Source organism: Mytilus californianus, unplaced genomic scaffold (genome assembly GCF_021869535.1).
Source record: "Mytilus californianus isolate M0D057914Y unplaced genomic scaffold, xbMytCali1.0.p SCAF_4, whole genome shotgun sequence".
Lineage (NCBI taxonomy): Eukaryota > Metazoa > Mollusca > Bivalvia > Mytilida > Mytilidae > Mytilus > Mytilus californianus.
In genome coordinates, this window is record NW_026262690.1 from 41,078,507 (window position 1) to 41,102,273 (window position 23,767).

A 23,767-nucleotide genomic window follows, 5' to 3' on the forward strand; every position below is an offset into this window, starting at 1 on the left:
ACATCAAGCTATAAAGTTCCCCAAAATGACCAGTGTAAAACCATTCAAACAGGAAAACCAATGCTTTATTTATAACAAAATCCATACTATAAATTATTGTACAAGTTATAAGTGAATTTTACTCAAATGTTGTACAAATTGTAATGTGTACAAGCACTTTTTGTACAAATTACAATTTGTATAAATTCAAATACAAATTATAATTTGTACATTTTTTTTGTACAAATTACAATTTGTACAAAATGATAACTTGTACACAACAATCTACTAGTATATAAAATACGAGAAACGAGAAACACTTATGAACTATAGGAAAAATTAAAAAAAAAAGACCGGAGGTTGTAACAATGAATAAGGATCTCTTCATTTTAGAAATTACATTCACTGAGCATTATATATATACTATTACTCTACTCTGAAAGAGTAAGCAGTAGATCTACAAAATTGGGAATAACCATGCAAAACTGAGACATTAATGTTCTGCTGTAAACTACGAAATTAAAAGACACTAATTCTTTTATTGTCTGACAAATATAAATGGTAATATACACATAAAATGACTAAATAGATATAATAAGATGTGGTATGAGTGCCAATGAGACAACTCTCCATCCAAGTCAAAATTTATAAAAGTAAACCATTATATGTCAAAGTACGGTCTTCAACACGGAGCCTTGGCTCAAACTTATTTTCTTACATATGATAAATAAACATTAAAATCAATTGTGTAAAAGAGACGACAATGACCATAACCTGCTTATAAATTACTCATGTCAGTTTTGCTATGCCTGTATAAGTTTTTGAGATTTGACCAAAATTATGAATTATTAAAAACTTACATTTCAGTGGCATAACTTCAAAATCAATTTTTCTGAAAATTCTATAGGAGATAGACTGAATCTGCTGATCATTTAACCTCGTCAGGTTCGCTCTTACTGCTTTAATTTTAGAGTTAAAAGTCGCTATTACTTAAAATTTTAAGCAAAAACAGGTTTTGTTCTTACCGTTTTAGTTTTTGAGATGTTAGCCCATGTAAACTGCATTTTACCCCCTATGTTCTATTTTTAGTAACATCAGTCATGTTTGATGATGAATCGAATCACCGAATACAATTTTTAGACAACAGAATTGTTTAAGAGGAGAACATGTCACAATTATGTAACCAATACTACATATACTGAATCGAATCGGTAACTTAGATTATAAAATACAAGAATTAAATCATTGAGTTGTGAAACATTATAAATTTCGTGTGTCCGAAGCGCTTTTTTGAATTTACCTTCATCAAGAACGCTCAAACCAGAGAAATTGAAAGCCAAGAATGTATAAGTACCTACTCATGTGAAGAGCTGTATGACATTATAGGACATAAAAAGCCCACATACCCCACGGCACCTTTATTCAAAAGAGAAAAGCTTTGAGTGATTTAATTAGTAGGTTTTTTCTGCTTATCTTACATTACGACTTTTTTTTTGCTTTAATTTAGCACCACGAAACCTTTTTTCTGCACAAGTTGCAGTCTATACTTGTTTGAAAAAATTGACAAAATTAACAAAAATACTGAACTTACAAGGTAAATTCAAAAAGGCTAAGTCAATAAAACTCACACAATCAAGAGTATTAATCAATGGAACGACTGAAAAATAACTCGTATGACTTTTACCTTTGTGGTATTGAATTCAAAAAGAAAAGGCATCTTCTCTCACTATATGTGATTATATATATTATATATATATATATATATATTGTTTTCTGTTTGATATTAAATTAATATTTATAATTAAGATCCATTTTTTACATCTGGTGATCATTTTATTTGGCAATCGCCAATGGCAGTCAGCAGGGTTTAAGAACATCCGTTGTTCGACCTGCTAGTCAAATGCGTTTTGTTAAAATATACTTTGTCACTTTTTTGGTCTTTTGGAAAATGTTGTTTATGCTGTATTTAGACCCCTTTACCAAGAAATTTGTTTTGCATGCACACGTATAAAAATTGCGGTTTTTATCCAACGCAACCATAGGTTTGAACGTTGTTTTCAATTTAGACTTGTTTATGTATATATATATATATATATACAAGTAAAGTTTCAATCACATATATAGTATTTATTTAGCATGTGGAAACCACTATTGTGCACACGTTCCTGTCTATTATTCGAAAGTATCACTTTGACATGGATTAACAATCGAGATGGATCTTCCTCTCATTTATATGAGCATACATCCGAGGAAAGTTGAAATCCGTATTTGAGTTAGCACCCAGAAACGAAAATGACTGATGTCTTAATAGACTGATGGACTGACGATGAACGACCTGACAGACGGATAAAAACTAAGTTCTATCACTACTCCGTTTCGTGGAGTAAAATAACAAAAAATAAATAGTGAACTAAAATCTGCAAAAATGCCAAAAAATGCAGCCAGCTTGTAGGTAATGGGCAGTTGTTTGCATTATATTATCGATAGTTCAAGGATTGTACTAAATCAGCTATATTTCTTTTATACAACTAAATGCTTAAATCAGCTAAATGCGTCGCTTTAAAACAAACTTTGCGATAAAATACTAAATAGTTGTGTTGCTTATTTAGAAAACGTTATATGAACATACGACATTAGTCTTTTCCTTTGTGTGAAGTTTCACCAGATCATAATGTCAAAAGTTAGTTGACGTAATTTTATTATTTATTCATTGATAGAACTACAAAAAAAAAAAACAAAAAAAAAAACAACCGAATAAAATATGCAAAACTGCCAATGAAATGTTAACTTGCAGTCCACAGACCGTATCCATATTGACAAAAGTTCAAATAATAAATCAATTACATTTCAAATGTACAACTAAATGCCTTAAAATATATTAATATATCTCTACACCAAACTACAGAATTAAATTAAGAATATTATTTTTGCAGCATAACAGAGAGGGCAAAATTGGCATGTTTCTCACAATTTTTCCCATAGTTATAACATAACTAACTGACATGATCACATACTTACATGAAGCTGAATGAGAAACAAGGATATGATTATATGTTATTATATCTTAATCACCAACAGCAATTCCTGCTGTCAAAATGTCAAAACACTGTTAATTTTGCTGTTGTCATATGTGAATAGTTACATTATAATCATGTTGTGCTGAGTCTTGTGGTAACATCTGCATCTAACTCACAGGTTTGTTTTTGTCATTTTTCCTTTTTTAGTCTACATATGCAGTCACAGACAAATAATACAGACTCATTTAACTGTCCTCTTTTTAAAAAAGGTCCTTTAGAGTGTAAAAATGCTAGCTTTCTGAGTTTTTCTACAGAAACAAAAGTAAAAGGGTAAACATGCCTCTGCCATTTAGGGTACCATATGACTGACACTACATATCAAATTTATTAGTGTCATCATTCATTATTAATCAAGTATTCGCATCCACTTTATATCCATTCTTTTTGAATATCTCCAAAATTTCTTCATTTTCCCCAACATTTTCCAATGCAGTGTTCTCCCATCTGTTAAACATAAATTATTATTAAACTTTATCATTACTTCAATACACTCACAATTCAAACATTTTTCTTGAATTTGTTTTGTTTCAATACCCTCGCGTTTTTATATTTTCAGTTATACTGTGTTAATTTTCATATTGAAATGTATTTCAGTATTGAAATTAACTTTACAAGTTTGCATTAATATATAAGGATAGAACACTACCTTTGGCATATAAAAAAAACCAAGACTGCCATGATAAAAATGCAGTGTATATCAAAGGAGTATTTATAGAGATTAGTGGCAGTAAACGGTACTTTATATTTTTGAAAATGTCATGAAAATGACAACTTAAAAAGTGAAACTTGTTTGGATTAAACGTGATTTCAAGCTACAAATATGACATACAGTCATTGATGATCGCATGTGGACATGCAAAATAAACAAAATTTAATCTTCTGTAACATTTCAGCACCAATATTTAACAAGAAAATATCGAAAAACGACATCAGAATATGTTTCGAAATATAAATGACATTTTGAGCTTCTTTTCAGTCAAATAAAAACCAGTCTTATAATTTTGTACGCACATGAGCATTTCATCTACACAAGACTCACAAGTTACGCTCGAATCAAAACAGATGGATGGCCAAACCAAATATTAATTTGAAGATATTAAAAACCGAAAATTCCCCCAAATTGTGAAAGTTGCAATACCTTCACGGGGGTAAAACAACCTTATAGTGTTTCGAATAGTTTAACATTTTTAAACAGAAAATGTACTAAAAATGAACATATCAATGATAATACATGTCAACAAAAAAGAACTGACTACTGGGCCGGTTATATCATCGGGGACGAAACATCCATAGCAGTGCGATTTTTACGTTTTGTTTTCAAAACCGTTCTGAAACCATTAAATATGACTGAAGCACAAAATCAAGGACTCCACACAAGTGTATTTAACATTGAATTACGAATTCTGCACATTTTATCCCAATTTATATACAGAACTAACCTGTTCAAGCATTCAATCAAATTGTTTTGTGGCAATTCATAGGGTAAATAACAACCAATTATTTCTCGTGAGCTTGGGTTCATCTCTTATTTACGTTACCATAATATATCATTTGTTTCATAGTAATAACCACAGGCTCTTGAGAGCCTGTGTCGCTCACATGTATCTACTGTTGTTTTGGAAATCATTCAAAATAAGGTTCAAATCATAATTAAGAGTATTAGGTACCCTAATAATGATTGAGGCCAAGTTTGGTTTAATTTGGCCCAGTTGTTAAATTAAAAGCAGGTCATCCCATTGTAGTCTTACAATAGTTACTGAAGACCCCTTCTCATTATTTAAATAAGTTTTCAAGTTGTGACCATTTGAAATTGTTTTTTTTTACAATTTTCCCTTAGACTTCTATAGTAAACCCCTATGTTCTATTTTTAGCCATGGCGGCCATGTTGGTTGAATGATAGGGTCATCAGACACATTTTTCAATCAAGATACCCTATTGAAAGTTGTGGCTAAATAAAGGCAAAAGTAGTATACCGCTGTTTAAAAGTCATAAATCGATTGAGAGAAAACAAATCCGGGTTACAAACTAAAACCGAGGGAAACACATCAACTATAAGAGGAAAACAACGAAATAACAGAACACACAAGTGCAACAAAAAACAAACAACTATGCAACATTCATAGAAACGAACTATTAAATATCAACTGACATATTCCTGACTTGGTACAGGACATTTTAAGAAAAAATGGTGGGTTGAACCTGGTTTTGTGGCTAGCCAAACCTCCGCGCTTTATGGCAATGTTAAATATACCGCTAAAATGACAACATAACATGACGGGAACAGAGTACAAATAAATGCAAAAACACCAAAGACAGAGAAATACATAAATAAATAATAAAATAGTACATTTGGACATGTTAACCACAGAATAACAACGAATAACTAAAATAATTTAGAACAGTACACAAAAACAGGTTAATAGAATTACGAAGTGTGTGTCTGTTACACGAATGGATCAACGCCACAAAAAGTAACGTCACAGGTGAATTTCTAAAAATTGGATATAAATCAAGATTAGGTTTCTAATTATGTTATTTGATGTATTTTATAACAATTACAAGAATATTAATATACTTGTGTTAGTAATAGTGCAACTAACTATGTCGACCTTTCTTCCAAATCAAAATGTGTAAAACAAATAAATCCTGTGCACATAGGCTAAGTGTATTTCTATTTGGCCCAGTAGATTAAGTGGAGAAGGTTTTGTAAAAGATTACAAAAATTTATGAAAAATTGTTAAAAATTTACTATAAAGGGCAATAACTCATTAAGGGGTCGATTGACGATTTTGGTCATGTTGACTTATTTGTAGATGTTACTTTGATGAACATTATTGCTGTAAACAGTTTATTTCTATCTATAATAATATTCAAGATTATAACCAAGAACTGCAAAATTTCCTTAAAATTACCAAATTCAGTGGCAGCAACCCAACAACGGGTTGTCTGATTCGTCTGAAAATGTCAGTGCGGATAGATCTCAACCTGATAAACAATTTTACGTCATGTCAGATTTGCTCTAAATGCTTTAGTTTCAGAGATGTAAGCCAAACACTGCATTTTTACCCTATGTTCTATTTTTAGCCATGTCGGCCATGTTGGTTGGCAGGCGGGGTCATCGGACACATTTTTAAACTAAATACCCTAAGGATGATTATGGCCAAGTTTGGTTAAATTTGTCTTAGTAGTTTCAGAGGAGAAGATTTTTGTAAAAGATTACAAAAATTTACGAAAAATTGTTAAAAATTGACTATAAAGGGCAATAACTCATTAAGGGGTCGATTGACAATTTGGTCATGATGACTACAACTGTTAAAAATAACCGTTCCAAATAACAGACTAAGAATACTTGTTTTGGCTCCTGTTAACCTCTTGGTTTGAGACAAATTACAAAGGATTTCAAAACAATCTTCTTAAAGTGGCAACGTCTGTTTTTCAGAAATGTTAATGCAATACAACCGACAGTATTGAGTATACAACACAGAAACATTAACTGACGAAACTGTTTGTTCGAATATTAAAATGATTTACAAACATTACCAAAAGTTTAAACAAACATTACCAAAAGATCTGAAAAATTAATTAACTTCAAATGTAATGACTGTTATTTTGAAGCATGACACTTACATAAAACGCAACTTGAATACTGTTTTTGTAAATTTACACACGATTTTTTTTTAAAATGCCTATATTTAATTTACCTGTCTTTAATATCAGTATTGATGATATCTTTTAGTTCCTCCAGAAAATAGATAACAAGATGTTCATGCTTTTCTGCAACAGCTATATGTAATGCCGTTCTTTTATCATAATCTGTTTTGTTTATTATAGATTTATCACTGTCGACATACCTATAATAACAATAAAAAGAAACTTATCAAAGATACCAAACAAAGATATATCATTTTAATATTGCAAATGGTTGAAGATGCCAATTGGTAACAATAAACAAAGATGACCAAAAGAAAAATTAGAACAGTCTATTACATCATACCTAACAGAAAGTTAGGGAGAGGACGTCACTAATGTTGTTATAACTTGTGTCCAATCCTTTTTGTTACTTTTGCAAATAAAATATGTTTAAACTAAACCTAACAGAAAAAAAAGATAAAATTGCTTAAAGCCCAAGAAAATACGGAGCCTGAATTCAGCTGTTGCGGAAGCGTTTGCAGTTTCTGCACCATAAGTGAAGAGACGCATTCCGTGCAACTTATATCCAAATATGTTGATCGGTCATCGCATGTGATTAAGCATCATACAATAGCGAATAAGTAGATGTGTCTAGTCTTACAATAGTAACTCACCTAATGCATGGACTATCGGTATAAAGAATATCTCAAACCCTAACAGCTAATGTTTTTAAGACAAAACGAGATAAGACTGTCCCCGATAGAAACAACACCATAATTGAGAAATTGAATACTATTAGCACAAACGTTATATTGAAGACTAAATTAAAAGCAATCCTTGACCAACTTTAAAATCAAACCGTTTTTTTCTCAATAAGAGGCCCCTGTCGTATAGATTATAAAGTATGGTAACTAAAACATAGATCATATCAGACATAAGTAGCATTCAATGATGTTAAAATCGATAAACTGATTATTTAAAAACAACAGCGGTACTGTAAAGTTAGATTTCATGATAATTCCTTGGCGGGAAAATTCAGTTAAAATTTGGGAATCTTCCCTTGAAGTCGTTTTTGGTTTTGTTCGGCTGAACAGAAATAGAGGATCCAACTAAAATGTTCAATTATAAACACGTGCAGCAGGATCTCAACATTGGCTTCAAGTTTAAAATCCTCCTGATTGCACGTGTGCTAGTTCCCCATTCATATATTATCCGACTGGCCACGTTATTACTGGTGACCTTAACATTGTCAATACCACTTCTCTGCGAAACGTGTTATCCAAATGCCCGATATATCCTGAACCATTAATTGGAAACACCAAAAATTATAAATTACACTTCTCTGCATAATGTGTCATCCGAAATATCGTGAGCCTGAATCTATCAAATGGAAACACAACTTCAAAATACTGATGGATTCAGTCGAGAATTATACCATGCAATCGGTTAAACACAAGAAAGAAGACGCAGATACTCTTTCCGAATGGATTCAGGGGATGAGGTCGTTGATATCAATCAAAAATTTAAAAAAAACTAATACATTTGTACACATGCAACATCAATCTTTAAACATGTTAAATACCCAAATGTTGCAAAGCACCTGTCCTACCTCCATGACAAATATGTTGTTGCACATTAGCTTGATAAATGAATAAGGTATTGACAGTTCATTGGAAATTCAACATGACATAAGTGTCTTTACACACAATGTTATATTGCTTGGTCTTCCAAGTGCTTCACACCACACAAACCTCTTTCCGTAAATGTGGATATACAAAAATCCAAGGATCTTTTAGAGTACATACAATGTGAGACTGTTTCATCTTACAATAGTTTTAAAACATTTGACTTTTCGACACATTACATAAGAATTCCCAATTCCAATGTAAAAGACATGTTATATGAATTGGTCCTGCTTCGTTTCATGAAAAGGAATGACAAAAATAGATACAAGTATCTTGTCTTAGGCAAGAATATATCGTTCTTTGTAAAAAAATCACTCTCATTCAAAAAAAGTTTTTTCTGAAGCTAACATTATTAAGATACATGATTTCTTGATTGACAACATATTTCTACAGTTTGGAAAATTTTATTTATAACAAACTATTGGCATTCCCATGCAAACCAACTGTGCTCCTGTTCTTGCCGTCATATTCCTTTATTCATATGAGACTGACTACATTCAGTAGCTTCCCATCGAACTTGAAATAAAGGATACAACAGATACTGTTAAGTGTGATTCATATCTTGACTTACATCTAGAAATTGATAATGAGGGTCGGTTGCGAACAAAACTTTACAACAATAGAGATAATTTGAGCTTCCTAATAGTGAACTTTCCATTTTTATGTAGAAATATCCCAGCAGCGTCTGTATATGGAGTATATATTTCCCAGTTGATACGATATTCCAGGGCTTGTATTTCCTATCACGATTTCCTTGATAGATGGTTGCTGCTCACAAAAGAGAGGCGAAAGATACCAAAATAACATTCAAACTCATAAGTAGAAAAATAAACTGACAAGGCCATGGCTAAAAAAGGACAAACAGACATACAACAGTACACAAAAACAACATAAAAAATAACAGAACAGAGTTTCAATATCCTCGCGTTCCACATATTTTATCTATCCATGGTACAAGTGCAATAAATAAAAAAAACACTTTTTATTAAGATCTTAGAGAAACAATGGTTTCAGAACAAATGCAATGTGATTTCCAATATAAAAATATTTCCAAGGGGCATAACTCTTTAAAAATATTTGTTCAGCACTTATTTTCGAAAGTGTCAAAGACATTGCTGATATGTACCTATGATATAAGTTTCATAAAATTCTTGCAATAATTGTACACATGAGAACACTTACGATGCAATTTTCCATATAATTAATGTTTCCAAGGACCATATCTCTTTTGAAAATATTTGAACGGCACTGATTTTCTAATTCGCCTAAGACATTTCTAATATAAATCTATGATATAAGTTTCATAAAAATCTGTCAAGAATTATACAAATGATTGCGCTAACGATGCAATTTTCCATATAATTGATGTTTCCAAGGGGCATAACTCTTTTAAAAATAAATCATCTGCTGTAACTTTTAAACTTGTCGGCACTGCTGATATAAATTTATGATATAAGTTTCATAAAAATCTGGTTACAATAAACCATTAGACTACATGAGCGCAGCCATTTTTATGAAGATAACATAGTATTCAGAATTAAGAGTATGGCTAATCCTAATTGGTCGATATGTGCACCCGTTATTTTTTATCATTAGAGACTTCGTGCATTCTGCATTATACCGAAGGCAAAATAATATATTTTCCTTAGCCCTAACGGAAATGAGATGATGTCTTTTCAACACTAGGATGAGAAACGTGTTTTTAAGTGCAAAATTGATAGGCAAGGGAGATAAGTACCTATAACGTTAAGAAAAGCAACCTATATTTTTTGGACCAAAAAATACTGTCCGAATAATTTTTTTTTAATTCTAGCAAGGTTTCGTTAAAAAATCAACTTTCTAAAGTCTGTATCTCGAAAAAGGCTATCATTTTCGCCTATAATAATTGTTTATTGCAATCTACACGTGACAGCGCTAACAAGACCGGACGGACGGACGGACGCCCGGTATTTCTATGTCCCCCGCAAAGCGTTCGCGGGAAATAACTCATGACTGAGCAACACGAACACAGGGAAGCTATTAAACCAAGAGTTCCAATGAAGTTCAATTCATCTCTTCGAAAATTTTATGGACGCCACCACTAGTTGGTTGACAGTTACGAAATATCTGTTTTACAAATGAAGGTGGATACTTTCAAATTGTTGTAATGGCAATTTTGTTTTCCTTTCCCCCGAATTTTACCAACCGAATTGGACTTATCACGGGGTTTGTATCTAAGTAGCACTCCGCATTTAGAAAATAAAAATTAAATTGAACGAACCACAAAATGGTTAATCATCTTCTATTCCTGGCTTTCTAATATATATAGCCAACTGTTTGTGTCATGCATGTGCATATGTATGTAATCAGCATCTTCCATAGATTTGATTTTCAAAAGTTAAAATGGTTAAGTATAATTCCTTTATTGCGTATCCGTGTCAACATTCTGCATTTATTCACCATAAAATAATGCATGAAAGTGTCACATATTCCCCAGAAATTTGGTTCAAACTAGAATTTCAATCCCTTGGAGTGGTACCTTTTCTGAAACTGTTGACATTAATCTACCAAATGATCAATTAAAATTTGGGTGTCTTTTGCCTCATTTTTTCGTAAAATTTAATCACGAAGTTCGTGCGACAAAAAGTTGGAATAAAACATTACAATAATTTCCGGACCAATGTCTGGTATGGATATGAAAATACGGACTATCATACAGAAAACAGCCCATTATTTATACATTACAAAATCTTGATCTTTCTATAGACCCACTATGAAGGTTATATTAATCTTCAGCTTTCCAAAAATGAATTTTATTGCACACTAGTTTCAATATTTGAAAAATCCACAGGGGCCAAAATGCAAAACTACACACCTAACTATGGAGTGCTACCTTACACGAGCAACATGATGGGTGACACTTTTGGAGCAGAATCTGCTTACCCTTCCGGACTTGAGATCTGCCCCGGGTTTTGGTGGTGTTCGTATTGCTCAGTCTTTAGTTTTCTATGTAGCGCTTTGTATTTTGGTCAAAAGTAAAACAACAAAAATACCGAACTCCAAGGAAAATTCAAATCGGAAGGTTCCTTATCAAATGGCAAAATCAAAGCTCAAACACATTCAACGAATGGAAAAAAAACTGTCATATTTCATTTCCATTTAGTTTAAAGTTTATTTTTCGACTGATGAGTTTGAATGTTCCTTTGGTATCTTTCGCACAGAAGTTGCAATTTTCCCAACAAAGCAAAATGAGTTCTTAAAATTAATCTAATTTGTTTTCGCATTGTACATGTACAAAAATCATATCGCAATTCAGAACAAAAATAAAAGACTGAAAATGAAAAGATTTAGTATTCATTGGTACATTGATATTTGTTTTTTTTCTCAAATGGTTTTCACCTGTTATTGACGATTTTGCCCTTATATTATCCAAATACGGAAATACGTTAGCCTTATGTACATAAGGCTCTTCAGTGGCGATCGAATCAAAACAGGTGAAAGGCTAAATCCGGTACGAAGTTGAAGAGCATTAAAAACTAAAAGTTCCGAAAAGTGGGGCCAAATACGGCTGAGAAAATCTTAACCCTGAGTATGCAAAAATCTCACTGTTTCGAAAAATCAACACTTTGTAAACAGTAAAGGAGTATGTTCACGAAGGGTTAAAATTGGCCCTAAGATTTGATGTTTTTTTTAATCAGGCCATAATACTACAATTTTCACATAGAAATAGTTATGATAACACTATTAATACAAAACAACTTTATTTTGGCACATCATATTAAAAATGACGAATCATTTACCTTTTTAGTAAGCATTATTTGAGTTGTAACATCAGTTTTGGTCAAATTTTCAACAATTCTTAACAATATTTAACATAATTTACTTTGGCCGCCACACAGGACCCAGAAAGTTTTTGTGTCTAGGAATTCAATATCATCATTGTCAACTCTTGGTTACAGAACATTTTGGATCCTAGATTGCGGCCAAGGGTTTCCTCAAGCTTTGAGGTCTTAAAAATGCACAAAATCATCGTATTTTGACAATATATCCAAAGTGAGCTGATTTTGAAGCCAAAAATGTACTCTTATGAAGAGACTTCTTTCAACAAAGAAGCAAATCTTTCGAAATAGATCAGTTTAAGAACCAAATTATGGCCATTTTGAAATTTTATGATTAAGTTGAAAATCAAGGCCATATTTGAAACACATCAATTATATTTCATGTCGGCAAAACTGTCTTGCCTACTAGGCTGGTGATATCATTGGGGACGAAACGTCAACCACGAGTGGCATCGACCAAAGGGGTTGTGAAAACTTATTGAAGATAATATGCCAGATGCGCGTTTCGTCTAATAAGACACTTTCCTTCGAAAAAAAGTACGGAACATTACTGTTTATATTCAATACGTAATCTTATATTGTTCAAAAACAATCATACAATACTAGAACTTCATAATCAGATAATTTCATTTTTCGTTACTCAAGTACAGAATTATACAAATTGAGTTCTTCTTCTTCTTCTTCTTCTTTTTTACTTCTTCTATAATTATTATTTAAATTTGTACTCACCCTCTGACAGATCTTATATCTCCTTTATAGGTCTTATTCAAAAGCATGAAAATTTGAACATTCGCTTCATATTTTGTAAATGAGGAGTTGTTATCCTGAAAAAGACAACATGTAAAGCTATGTGCTATTTATGTGTGATGATACTTACTCCAAATAAATATTGCTTATTTGCAGATCTACATTAATAGGCATGTATATATAAGTTATGGTGTTATTCTTTTTTTAGCCTGGGTTATCCGAATGAAAAAGTAAGTCTTAAAGGTTGAACTAATTAAATATACAATATACCAACGCGATATATACAGCAGTTAAGGTTACTAAAACGTTTGAAACATGTCATGTCAAAGTTCAAATGTTATTAACAATCAAGACTGTATGATAAATGGCCTCTTATAAGTTTATGAGTTAAAACATTTTTTTCACAAAAGCCTCATTGCGCATAGGAGCTATGTCACAAAAGAAACCATAACTACAATTGAGTCAACACGTCAGAAATTCAGACTACAAACTCGATGACCTCAATCGCAATAGAGAATTACATATATGCAAAAATCGTGTTTTAGGAAGGTATATATATCAATCATGGTACTGAATTATTTTTATTGACAACATATTTGTTAGTTTGGTGGAAAATTGGCATTCTCTTGCGAACCAACTATGCACTTTTCTTATCGACTCGTTCCATAAATTAAATGAGAAAGACTTCATACAGCTTCTATAAAGAACGTCATGAAGCTTAACAGTATCCTTTAACTTCACTTTCCGCTCTTTGTTAGTTGTGTTTTGTCTTTCGTGACGATCGGAGGAGTAATGCCCTAGAAGTGCAAATGTGCTGTTGTCACATCCCAAAGCCGACTATTGGAATGCCAAAATTGTATAAAAACCGAAATAATCGACAATCTACACAGTCAGGATTCTACTCCGTCAAAACCATCTCCGCATTACGCCATCTAATTTAGATAATCGTAAAAATGGAAATCATTTTAGTGAGTACGCGCTGTCAATTTAGCTCTTGAAAACCGATCAATTTATCCACATAGTACCATTACGATCATTACATGCCAGTTGTATTTTAAAAGACAAATGTACCTTCTAGCTATTGATCATCGTTTGATGTTCTTTTATGGAACATATACAGGAACTTCTTATGAAGAAAGATAAGAAGTTAGCAATATCCTTTAACTGTACGTTCAGCTATATAGATGATGTTCTCTAACTAAATAATACAACATTTGATGACTATGTTGAACGAATCTATCCAATCGAACTAGAGATAAAGGATACTACAGATACAGTTAAGTCTGCCTCATATCTTGACTTACATCTAGAAATTGACAATGAGGGTCGGTTGAAAACAAAACTTTACGACAAAAGAGATGATTTCAGCTTCCCAATTGTGAACTTTCCATTTCTATGTAGCAACATTCCAGCAGCGCCTGCATATGGAGTATATGTCTCCCAATTGATACGATATTCCCGGGTTTGTATTTCCTATCATGATTTCCTTGATAGAGGATTGCTGCTCACAAGGAAGCTATAAAACCAAGAGTTCCAAATGGTGAAGTTGAAATCATTCCTTCGTAAATTTTACGGACGCCATCACGAGTTGGTTGACCGTTATGGAATAACCGTTTCACAGATGATATCGGATATGTTCCTTATGTCGTAACTACAATATCCTTCCCTTTTCACGATTGTGACTTACCGAATTAGACTATTTACCGGATTTGTAATAACATAAGCAACACGACGGATGCCACATGTGGAGCAGGATCTGCTTACCCTTCCGGAGCATCTGAGATCACCCCCAGTTTTTGGTGGGGTTCGTGTTGCTAAGTCTTTAGTTTTCTATGTTGTGTCATCTGTACTATTATTTGTCTGTTTGTCTTTTTATTTTTGGCCATGACGTTGTCAGTTTGTTTTCGATTTTTGAGTTTGACTGTTCCTCTGGTATCTTTCGTCCCTCTCTTATGCATTTGCTCAACTAAAAACTATTATCTGATCGGTTGTTAGGGGGAAATTTCGAAAGTTCAAAAACATTAAAAAAATTCTTATTAAATATTTCGTGGAAGGGCAGACTAAAACTTTTCAGAGGTTGAAGATAAATTACCCTTGATAAAACACACATAAAATGATTTTTTTTGAAGTCATGCATTTCTAAGATCCACTTGTGAAGTCTGTCGTCAAGTACTTTTAGTAAACATTTGTTATTCGAACACACCTACTCTGTTGTTATGACTTATTAGAAAGGTATTTAATTGACCCATATATTTAATGTTTTAGTACTGTAAATTTTTAATGTTATTATATGAACCTATAGCCTAAATGTATAAAAATAATAGAATCTGAAGCAAGATGATGTATCAAATATTTTATTTTTATACGTTTTATAGACATAATCGTCAACTCAAGGACGGCTGAATCCATTTTGGGGATTTTTTCCCAAAAAAAACTGTCCCCGGGGGCAGAAGTGCAAATTAATGCTTTACAAAGATCAATATTTTATCTTTCTTTAGAATTTTTTTCGGCAGAATTCATGCTTATGCACAAAAAGATCCACATGTATTTGCACCTACCACAATCGACTGTTTTGTGAAAATTTGTCTATAATTTAACAGTTCACAAATATCTCGAAGCTCAATACCATAATCTAAGTAAAACCACATATATAAGATGCATAAAATTCTAAATTATACACATTCATTCAAGGTTTAAAGCCCATAGAAATAGATGCAAACAGTTCAAATTAGATCTAATAAAGAGTTCCATTTCTTTTGTTTAATTTCAACTGGGTTTTGGTCTGTATATGACCAAAAAGGACTTGAAGTTTGGTTGTACCTGTAAAAAACTTATTTCAAACGGGATAGCACATCCTCATTTTTACGGAGATGTTGTTTAATGTGCCCGGAAATTTAGAAACGATCCTGTTAAACTTATCGATCCTTTAAATTAACTTATTCTAAAAGGTTACCAATTCAACACTGTAATTAGATCTTTGAATATTGTTTTTATTGGTATTAATATTGATTTTGTTATCAGTAAATTAAAAGCAAACTAAATATTATTGTTATATACATATGCACATTCATTGATCTACAATCTGTCGATACCTGTACCTTGGCAAAGCACAAGGTCATGTTTTTTCCCAGACTGTTTATGACGTCTTTACACTAAATCCATTGGATGTTGGATGTGTACTGATTGATAATTTAGTCTTAGATGCAAGATCTTTTATCAGTTGTTAGTGGCTTTGAACCAGCTGTCAGTAACTGCGAGTACACTCAGATCTGTACTTAGTGTCTTTTTGTTGTTAGGATGTACAAGTACACGGCCACGTCCACTCTGTGTTTTTGTTATATGTAATTCTATTTGTATCCATCTGATAAGTTAAGCCCTTTTCAACTGATTTTTATAGTTCGTTCTTATATTGTACTGTTACACCACTGTCCCAGGTTAGGGTGAGGGTTGGGATCCCGCTAACATGTTTAACCCCGCCACGTTCTGTATGGATGTGCCTGTCCCAAGTCAGGAGCCTAAAATTCAGTGGTTGTCGTTTGTTGCTGTGTTACATATTTGTTTTTCGTTCATTTTTTTTGTACATAAATTAGGTCGTTAGTTTTCTCGTTTGAATTGTTTTACATTTGTCATTTCGGGGCCTTTTATAGCTGACTATGCGGTATGGGCTTTGCGCCTTGTTGAAGACCGTACGGTGACCTATAGTTGTTAATTTCTGTGTCATTTGGTCTCTTGTGTAGAGTTGTCTCATTGGCAATTACACCACATCTTCTTTTTTATATTAAATATAAAACTCAAATCCATCTAAGGTAAACTTTGCCCGAAGGACTTGAAACCTTAGTCTTAACAATTTTCTAAATTTACAAACTGACAATTTAAAAAAGGTAAGCTATCAATCATATCGGTACCGAAGTATTGACTACTGAGCTAATGATGCCCTCGGAGACTGATAGTCCATTAGCAGCGGTATTGATCCAATGCTATTAAAAACACTTCATACAATTTCTATACCGAATAACTAAATTCTAAGGTGATGACACCACCAGAGACTTACAGTTTAATAGCATTTAATTGACCTAGTACAAGTAAATGGAAATAACACTGTTAAAGTTCCGTGCGTCCAATGCGCTTTCTTGATTTTCCTTTAACATAAACGGACAAAACAGAAAATTTTAAAAATCAACGATAATAAACACTTTAACACATTAGGAGCTATGATCAAAAGAAGACACCAAACAATAGATAAATTCATACAATGTCAACATTACCTGAGAAAGTTGTAATCTTACTTCTAATAAATTGATACATTCATCAATTGATAATGTAATTACATTATACTATAAATCATGTCACCACCAAAGCACTAAGTACTGAGCTAAAGATGCAATCGAAGACAAACAGCCCAACATCAGCACTTTTGAACTATTGCTTGTATGTGGAAATAACAAGTTCTTGATTTTCCTTCATCATGAACATTGAACCCCAAAATTTGAAAACAAGGGATTATTAATATTTTAACACGTTAGGAGCTTTATGACCAAAACAAACCGAACAGTAACATAAATTTTGTACCATCATATGCCAGTTATATATTTCAACTGATATGTTCACGTGTGCATGTGAAATTTGCTGTTATAATATTTTGAAAATCATTGTAATACATTGATAAGACACGGTAATATATATACATAATACAATGGATAAGACTGAAAATTGACTGAAAGACTTAACATTGCCTAACTAATTGAGTGTCTAGTTTATATAAACTTGTTCAAATAAAAATGGTAGTTTCCGCTCAAAATCGGTTTACTGGTGGTGGATTTTGCAGTGGTGGTAATAATAAAATGCCGGTACGTTTGTAATTTATGAGTCCTTCATGGAAAAGTCTGTTGAAAATATAGGCGGCAGTAGTGTCACTTTGATGCGTTGAATAATTTTTTTTAAAGTATGTTTTTCGTTCTGAAATAAAATAATGTTATGCTCTAGCTTGTAGGATCGATATATATATGTTGAAAGCAGGTAGAATATAATATCCACCAAATATATGCAAACAATTTACAATCAATCCATGAATAGGTCTATGGAGAATTGGCATGTCAATCACGAAAGAGACAAAAACCTTGATTATACCAACAACTACAGGGCAGAATAATGAACGTAAATCCATTTGGAAATCTATATCTGGAGATGTAAAGTTTTTGTTAACATTATATAAATAACACATAGCTGAGAGGGTGATAGAGCAGATTGTTACCTCGAGAAAACATTGTCAACTGAGGTGAAGCCAAGGTTGATAATGTCTTTTCGAGGGGTAACAATCTGCTCTATCACCCTCTCAGATATATGTTATTTAATTTATTATACTGAATTTCTGTTATTACTGTCTATTAAACTTCAAATTCAAAGTAATAAACTATGTCGTCTTGTACATAACAATCATCCGTATAATAAAGCGCACACTTGAGCAAGCGTCTCCGTGAAGGGTAATAGAGTATTTGCCATGGGATAGAGTAAATTTTCTCCCTCGTATTAACCAATCAAAATCTGGCATTTTGACATGAAGTATGATAATATAATTTAAACGTTTGTTATCAATATATCTTTTGTTTTATAATTAATTTTAAAGAATAAATGATGATTTCCCATGTGCCCTTTAAACAGGGGACTCCAATGAGACCGAATCCCTAACCTGTCTTATTTTGTATTGCAGGTAATTGTTTGCTGTTTATAGACTTTACCAATCTATTATAACCGATTATAATTTTGAAAGTTTTATGTCGATGGCCCCAATCTCGATCCTTTTGGAGATCCTGCCATGTTTGCGATTGTTACCTTGATTTGTCTTCTTAATCGATTTGTGGGTTTTGAACCTGGATAAGATAATCGAAATTGTCTTCTAAGGATAAATACTACTACAAGGAATCGTATAATGGTTTCTGTAAATTTACAATAATGTATGTCTTGTATTTCTGATCATGTTGGCTTTTACATTTCTGCTTATGTACTTTAGTATTCGAGATATTAGACATACAAGTAACAAATAGTCAAAATCCTCACTTAGAATCGTCATTTAGGGACAATAACTACTATAAGGAGAAGTCCAATGGTTTCGGTCAATGTGAAATTTTTTAAGATTTATTGTTCATGATTATTTTTTCTGTTTACAGTTTCTTCTTAAGAGTTTAATTGTCCCTTTCGTATCATTCACTTTTCTTCTTTCTATCTATTATAGTTTTGAAGATTACAGGCAAAAACATAAAACTGAATGCAAAATCGTCATTTAAGGAAATAACACCTATATTGATTGTTCTGATAATTTTAGAAGATAGATCTTTACATTCTGGGCATTTCTGCACCTGATATATTTGTTTATGGATTTTGGTTAAAGATGTAACACAATTATGCATTTTACTTTATTGTTCCTTTTTTTGCCATGGCGCTCATACTGATTTATTGGGAGGAACATAAACGCAAACTTCATACTAGATACATCAATAATTAGTTTTGTTGGAGTGTATCTAAAATTGAGCTAGTGGTTTCAGAAGAGAATGGATTTAAAAAACTTTACGACGATTACAACGTCGCTAAGTGATGGTTGTAGATCACTCATCGATTGGGCATGGGTGAGCAAAAAAACTTTCAATGATCTTAGCAAATATTTGGATTCGTCTTACTTTTTCATTAAAAAACTGTTCAATGCCATTTTCGATTGATTTTGTGGCTTAATGATGTTTTATTTGAATTTACCACACATCAAGGTTAAGTCAACGTTGCATAGGCAAGTAATACTAAGACACCGTCCTATGCCGCTATCATCTATTGATATATGTGTTGATGATTGAAGGCGAATGTAATATTTACTTGAATCTTTTAAATTTTGTTTGTGAAACTGATACATTTTTGTGCCACATATTATTTACTATATGCTATTACATGTACAGGAATGTCGAACATAGATTACACAAAAATAAGACATAAAAGAAAAAAAAAAACGATGGCTTTCAGTGCATGTATCAATCAAAATTTCGGAAAATTGGAAGTGGCTTTTTTTGCAATTCCTAAAATTGTGATTCTCATTTTGCCTCACTAATCCATATCCTACACTTTCTGTCGCATAAAGATGGAACACATTAAAAAAAATGATTTTGAATAAATATTCTTGAGACTGAAATCAAAATCTTGCTTGATACGTACTTTTGAAAATGAGTCACATCAGGATCATGTATTTTGAAATTATTTTTTTGTTTGGATACTTTATAAAAAAAGTTGGCTAGATAACGTTCATTTTCTTACCATCGCTTAAATTATAGGAAGATATAAAATTAACATGTTATATCAATTTAAATATTGCATCATTTAAACTCATACCAAGGATCATTCACGTTGATTGCAGTAAATATAATGACAGTTTTCAAGACTTCAAAAAAAAAGAGAAGAAAAAACAACCTTACATGTACAAGCTAGTTCGTAAACGAAATAAATGGGCAATGTGTCCATAGGACACAGATGATGCCCCCGCTTGCATACAACATTATAAAGGGACGTAACTCAAGAATGGTAAAAGCGACGCTATCAAAATTCAAACTTGATCTGTGTATTGTGGTAATAAACATTGTGTATAAGATTCATAACGTTTAGTTGAGGGAAACTAAAGTTAGAGAACGGAAACGAAAAATTCAGCAATTGTTCCATTTGTAAGGGGGCATAACTCTAGAATGGTAAAAGTGACGCCACTAAAATTCAAACTTGATATGTGTTTTGTGGTAATAAGCATTGTGTATAAGTTTCATAACATTTGGTTTCATCAAACTTAAGTTAGAGAACGGAAACTAAAAATTCAACAATTTTTCCAATTGTAAAGGGGCATAACTCTAGAAGGCTTATTCTCATTTCGCCTTAGCTGTCAAAATAATTCTATAAAATTAATCCCAGTTTGCCTTAGTACAAATTTTCAGATACACAAGAATTAACTAAGGCGAAATGGGAGCTTCTGTAAACAATGTAATTAAGTTATGTTTTGTTTGTAGTGCAATTAGTTGATATTTGTTATTTTGATGTCAAATTCTACCATGAAATACTATTTAAAAGAAGATTTTTTTTTTTTGATTTTTTGTGTCCCACTTTTTAAATATTTTTTTTTATAGTTGCTCTTCTTTTTCTGAAATTGTATTTTTTTTTTACTCATGTGTTATATTTTGTAAATAAAGTCTTATTAGAGATGACAAATTGGATATGGATGTTTCATATTTTAATGAATAAATAAAGAGAAATATCAAACTATCATAACAAATATTTTATTTCTGAATCAGCACTGATTTCAAAGCACAATTTTATAAATAATAGCATAACAATAAGCACTTATACATAAAACATAAGAATTATTTCCATATAGTTCATATTGTGAAAAAAAAGGCACTGATGTATACATTTGAAAGTTAAAAGTTCATTTAGTTTCCAAGTTTGAGAAAGTAAGATGCTGCATCACCATACTGAATATAGTCAGTTGTACCATTGTGTAGGGTTTCCCTCAAAGTGGCGAATCTTTCTTCTATTTCTCTATACTTCTTTGCTTTCCCCCTCATCTTGCCACCTGCTGCATACTGTACTTTCTTTACCTCGTTAGATGCTTGCTCTTTCTTGAACCCATTGATTATTTCAAATATGTTTGAATGTGCGGTTTTGACGCTCTTTTTCAGCTTGTTATTCCAGCCCTCTAAATGATTATTTGTCCTGGGTCTTTCTGTTTGGTGGTGGTTCCAGGTTGGTTGTGGGTATCTGTCCTCTATCCATGTCAGAATTACATAGTTTGTTAATTTGGTGCAAGCATCTGACTGTGGTGCGTTTTCCAAGGCTTGTAACCAGTAGTCTTCCAAACGATCTAAGGGCAGTAATGGTAAAGCTGCTGCAGAACGGACGAGTTTGTTGACATCTGGGACATCTTTATATTGAGTTTGCAGTCCATATTCCTGTGTCTTTTTCCATATTGCTTTTGCGTAGTGGAACAAACAACCTCTGAGTTGTGCGTTTGGAAAGACATGAGATACTGCATTTCTTGATGCACATTCAAAGTCAAGGCTAACTCTGTCTGGATGAAAGTTGAGGTTATGTTGGTTGGCGATGTTTTTCAGGAGATTGAAGAATCTTATATAAGTGTCAGCATCTCGCTGTGGAAGCAAAGAATACACCAATGGAAACATGGCTGTCCCAACAAATGCATGAATGGTGAAAATGCTGTCAAACATTGGTGGTGCTGTGTAGAAAGTTCCATCACAGTATACAGTGTCTGCAGTGCACAGTTGTCGTAGATTTTCAGCAGTTGTAAATATGAGTAGCTTGTTGATGTCGCCATCATCAGCATGTAAAAATGGTTCTCTACTTGTGGTCTGGCGAAATTTTCCTTCAAGTTGTATTCTCGGTCTAGTATTTGGTATGCCTGGGTACAGTTTTTGTCTGGTACGATAGAGTGCTGATATCTTACTTTCGAAGGTAGGCAGTTTTTGTGCAGTCTCCAGGGTCTGGGCATCCCATGGTGCATCTCTGAGTTTTGTTATTTCTTCATCGTAAATTGATGGTATAGGTGTAGTTTCTGATCTGCATCTAGATCTAACAGATTCTAATATCTTTCTACTATTGACTGATGCATGGTTTGGTAGGTGATTGTGTGGTTGGCCAATCTTTGAAGGTACATCATTTCTTGTGCATATTGTAGCCCTGCAATATCTGTCTATGCACTTCCAAGAGATCCAAGTATCTCTTTTGTTGTTCTGGCGATGTGTGTAGCCATTCCATATCAAATGCCTGCCTCCTCTACTGGTCTCTAGGAACTCAACATGTAGCATTGCTCCTGCCATGGTCAATTGAAAACTGATATACTTTAACTGGATACACTCACTTTTTTATACTTAATCGAAGAATGTGAATAGTTCTCAATTATCATTATTAATTATAAAGAATTGTGCAAGCCATAGATTGTGAAGTGACAAACATGAGTTATCCCAAGCCAATTGCTGAGTTTGATTCAGTAGTTATGTAGACAAAGCTAACTAATGACCTAATCATTGGTAAATTAATTTGGACCAAGCTTGAAGAAGTTAAGTCATAGTGTACCATGTATTATCTTTATTATATATAATTAAGACAATTTAAAAAAAAATATTTATCATTTTATCTATTTTATTAAAATTTCTGTCATATATGTAAATAAATCTGTGGGAATGTATTTTTTCTCTTTCTTTTCAACTTTTTGTGTTGCACAATGTAAAGGTTAATTTAATTATTAAGCATTTTGTAATTGCATTAAATTCATACAATTGAAACTTTTATCAAATAAAGCATAAAAGAAGCAACTTTCCTACTGACTAATGTTTTATTGTAGATTTTTTTTCTGATTTCACAATTTTTTAAATCATAAAAAGTGTCTTTTTATAAATAAATATTAAAATAATAATCCAAGAGAAAAAAAAATCCCTAATTACATGTTGTTTATATTGTTATAAAAACACAGAGGTTTAATTTGTTAATTTATTTTTTTCATCTAAATTCACATTTCGCCTTAGTACAATTCCCATATCGCCTTAGTATTTATTTTACCTTTTTTACCTGAAATTCGCAGCTTAAGCGAAATGGGAACACACCCTCTAGAATGGTAAAAGTGACGCCACCAAAATTCAAACTTGATCTGTGTTTTGTGGTAATTAGCATTGTGTATAAGTTTCATAACAACTGGTTGAGGCAAAACTAAAGTTAGAGAACGGAAACCAATTTCGGAACGTACGGACGGACGTACGGACGTACAGATGGACAAGTGTAAAACTTAATGCCAACTCCGCTACGG

At 32.4% G+C, this 23,767-nt stretch overlaps 2 protein-coding genes across 2 annotated transcripts in view; both read right to left on the reverse strand.

Annotated features, from left to right (window-relative positions):
- Positions 1 to 498: 498 nt before the first annotated feature.
- The window catches only part of LOC127738038 (transient receptor potential cation channel subfamily A member 1 homolog), a 115,182-nt gene continuing 91,913 nt past the window's right edge, over positions 499 to 23,767 (reverse strand). Inside the window, exons 28-30 of the mRNA XM_052249099.1 lie at positions 12,919 to 13,013; positions 6,758 to 6,907; positions 499 to 3,500 (exon numbers count right to left, since the gene is read on the reverse strand). Coding sequence (XP_052105059.1) covers positions 3,407 to 3,500; positions 6,758 to 6,907; positions 12,919 to 13,013 — 339 coding nt within the window. The 3' untranslated portion in view covers positions 499 to 3,406. The remainder of the gene's footprint in view (positions 3,501 to 6,757; positions 6,908 to 12,918; positions 13,014 to 23,767) is intronic.
- Positions 20,457 to 23,063, reverse strand: LOC127738047 (uncharacterized). Its single transcript, XM_052249128.1, has one exon. It carries the CDS (start codon positions 22,782 to 22,784, stop codon positions 21,381 to 21,383), a length of 1,404 nt encoding a protein of 467 aa, XP_052105088.1. The 5' UTR covers positions 22,785 to 23,063; the 3' UTR covers positions 20,457 to 21,380.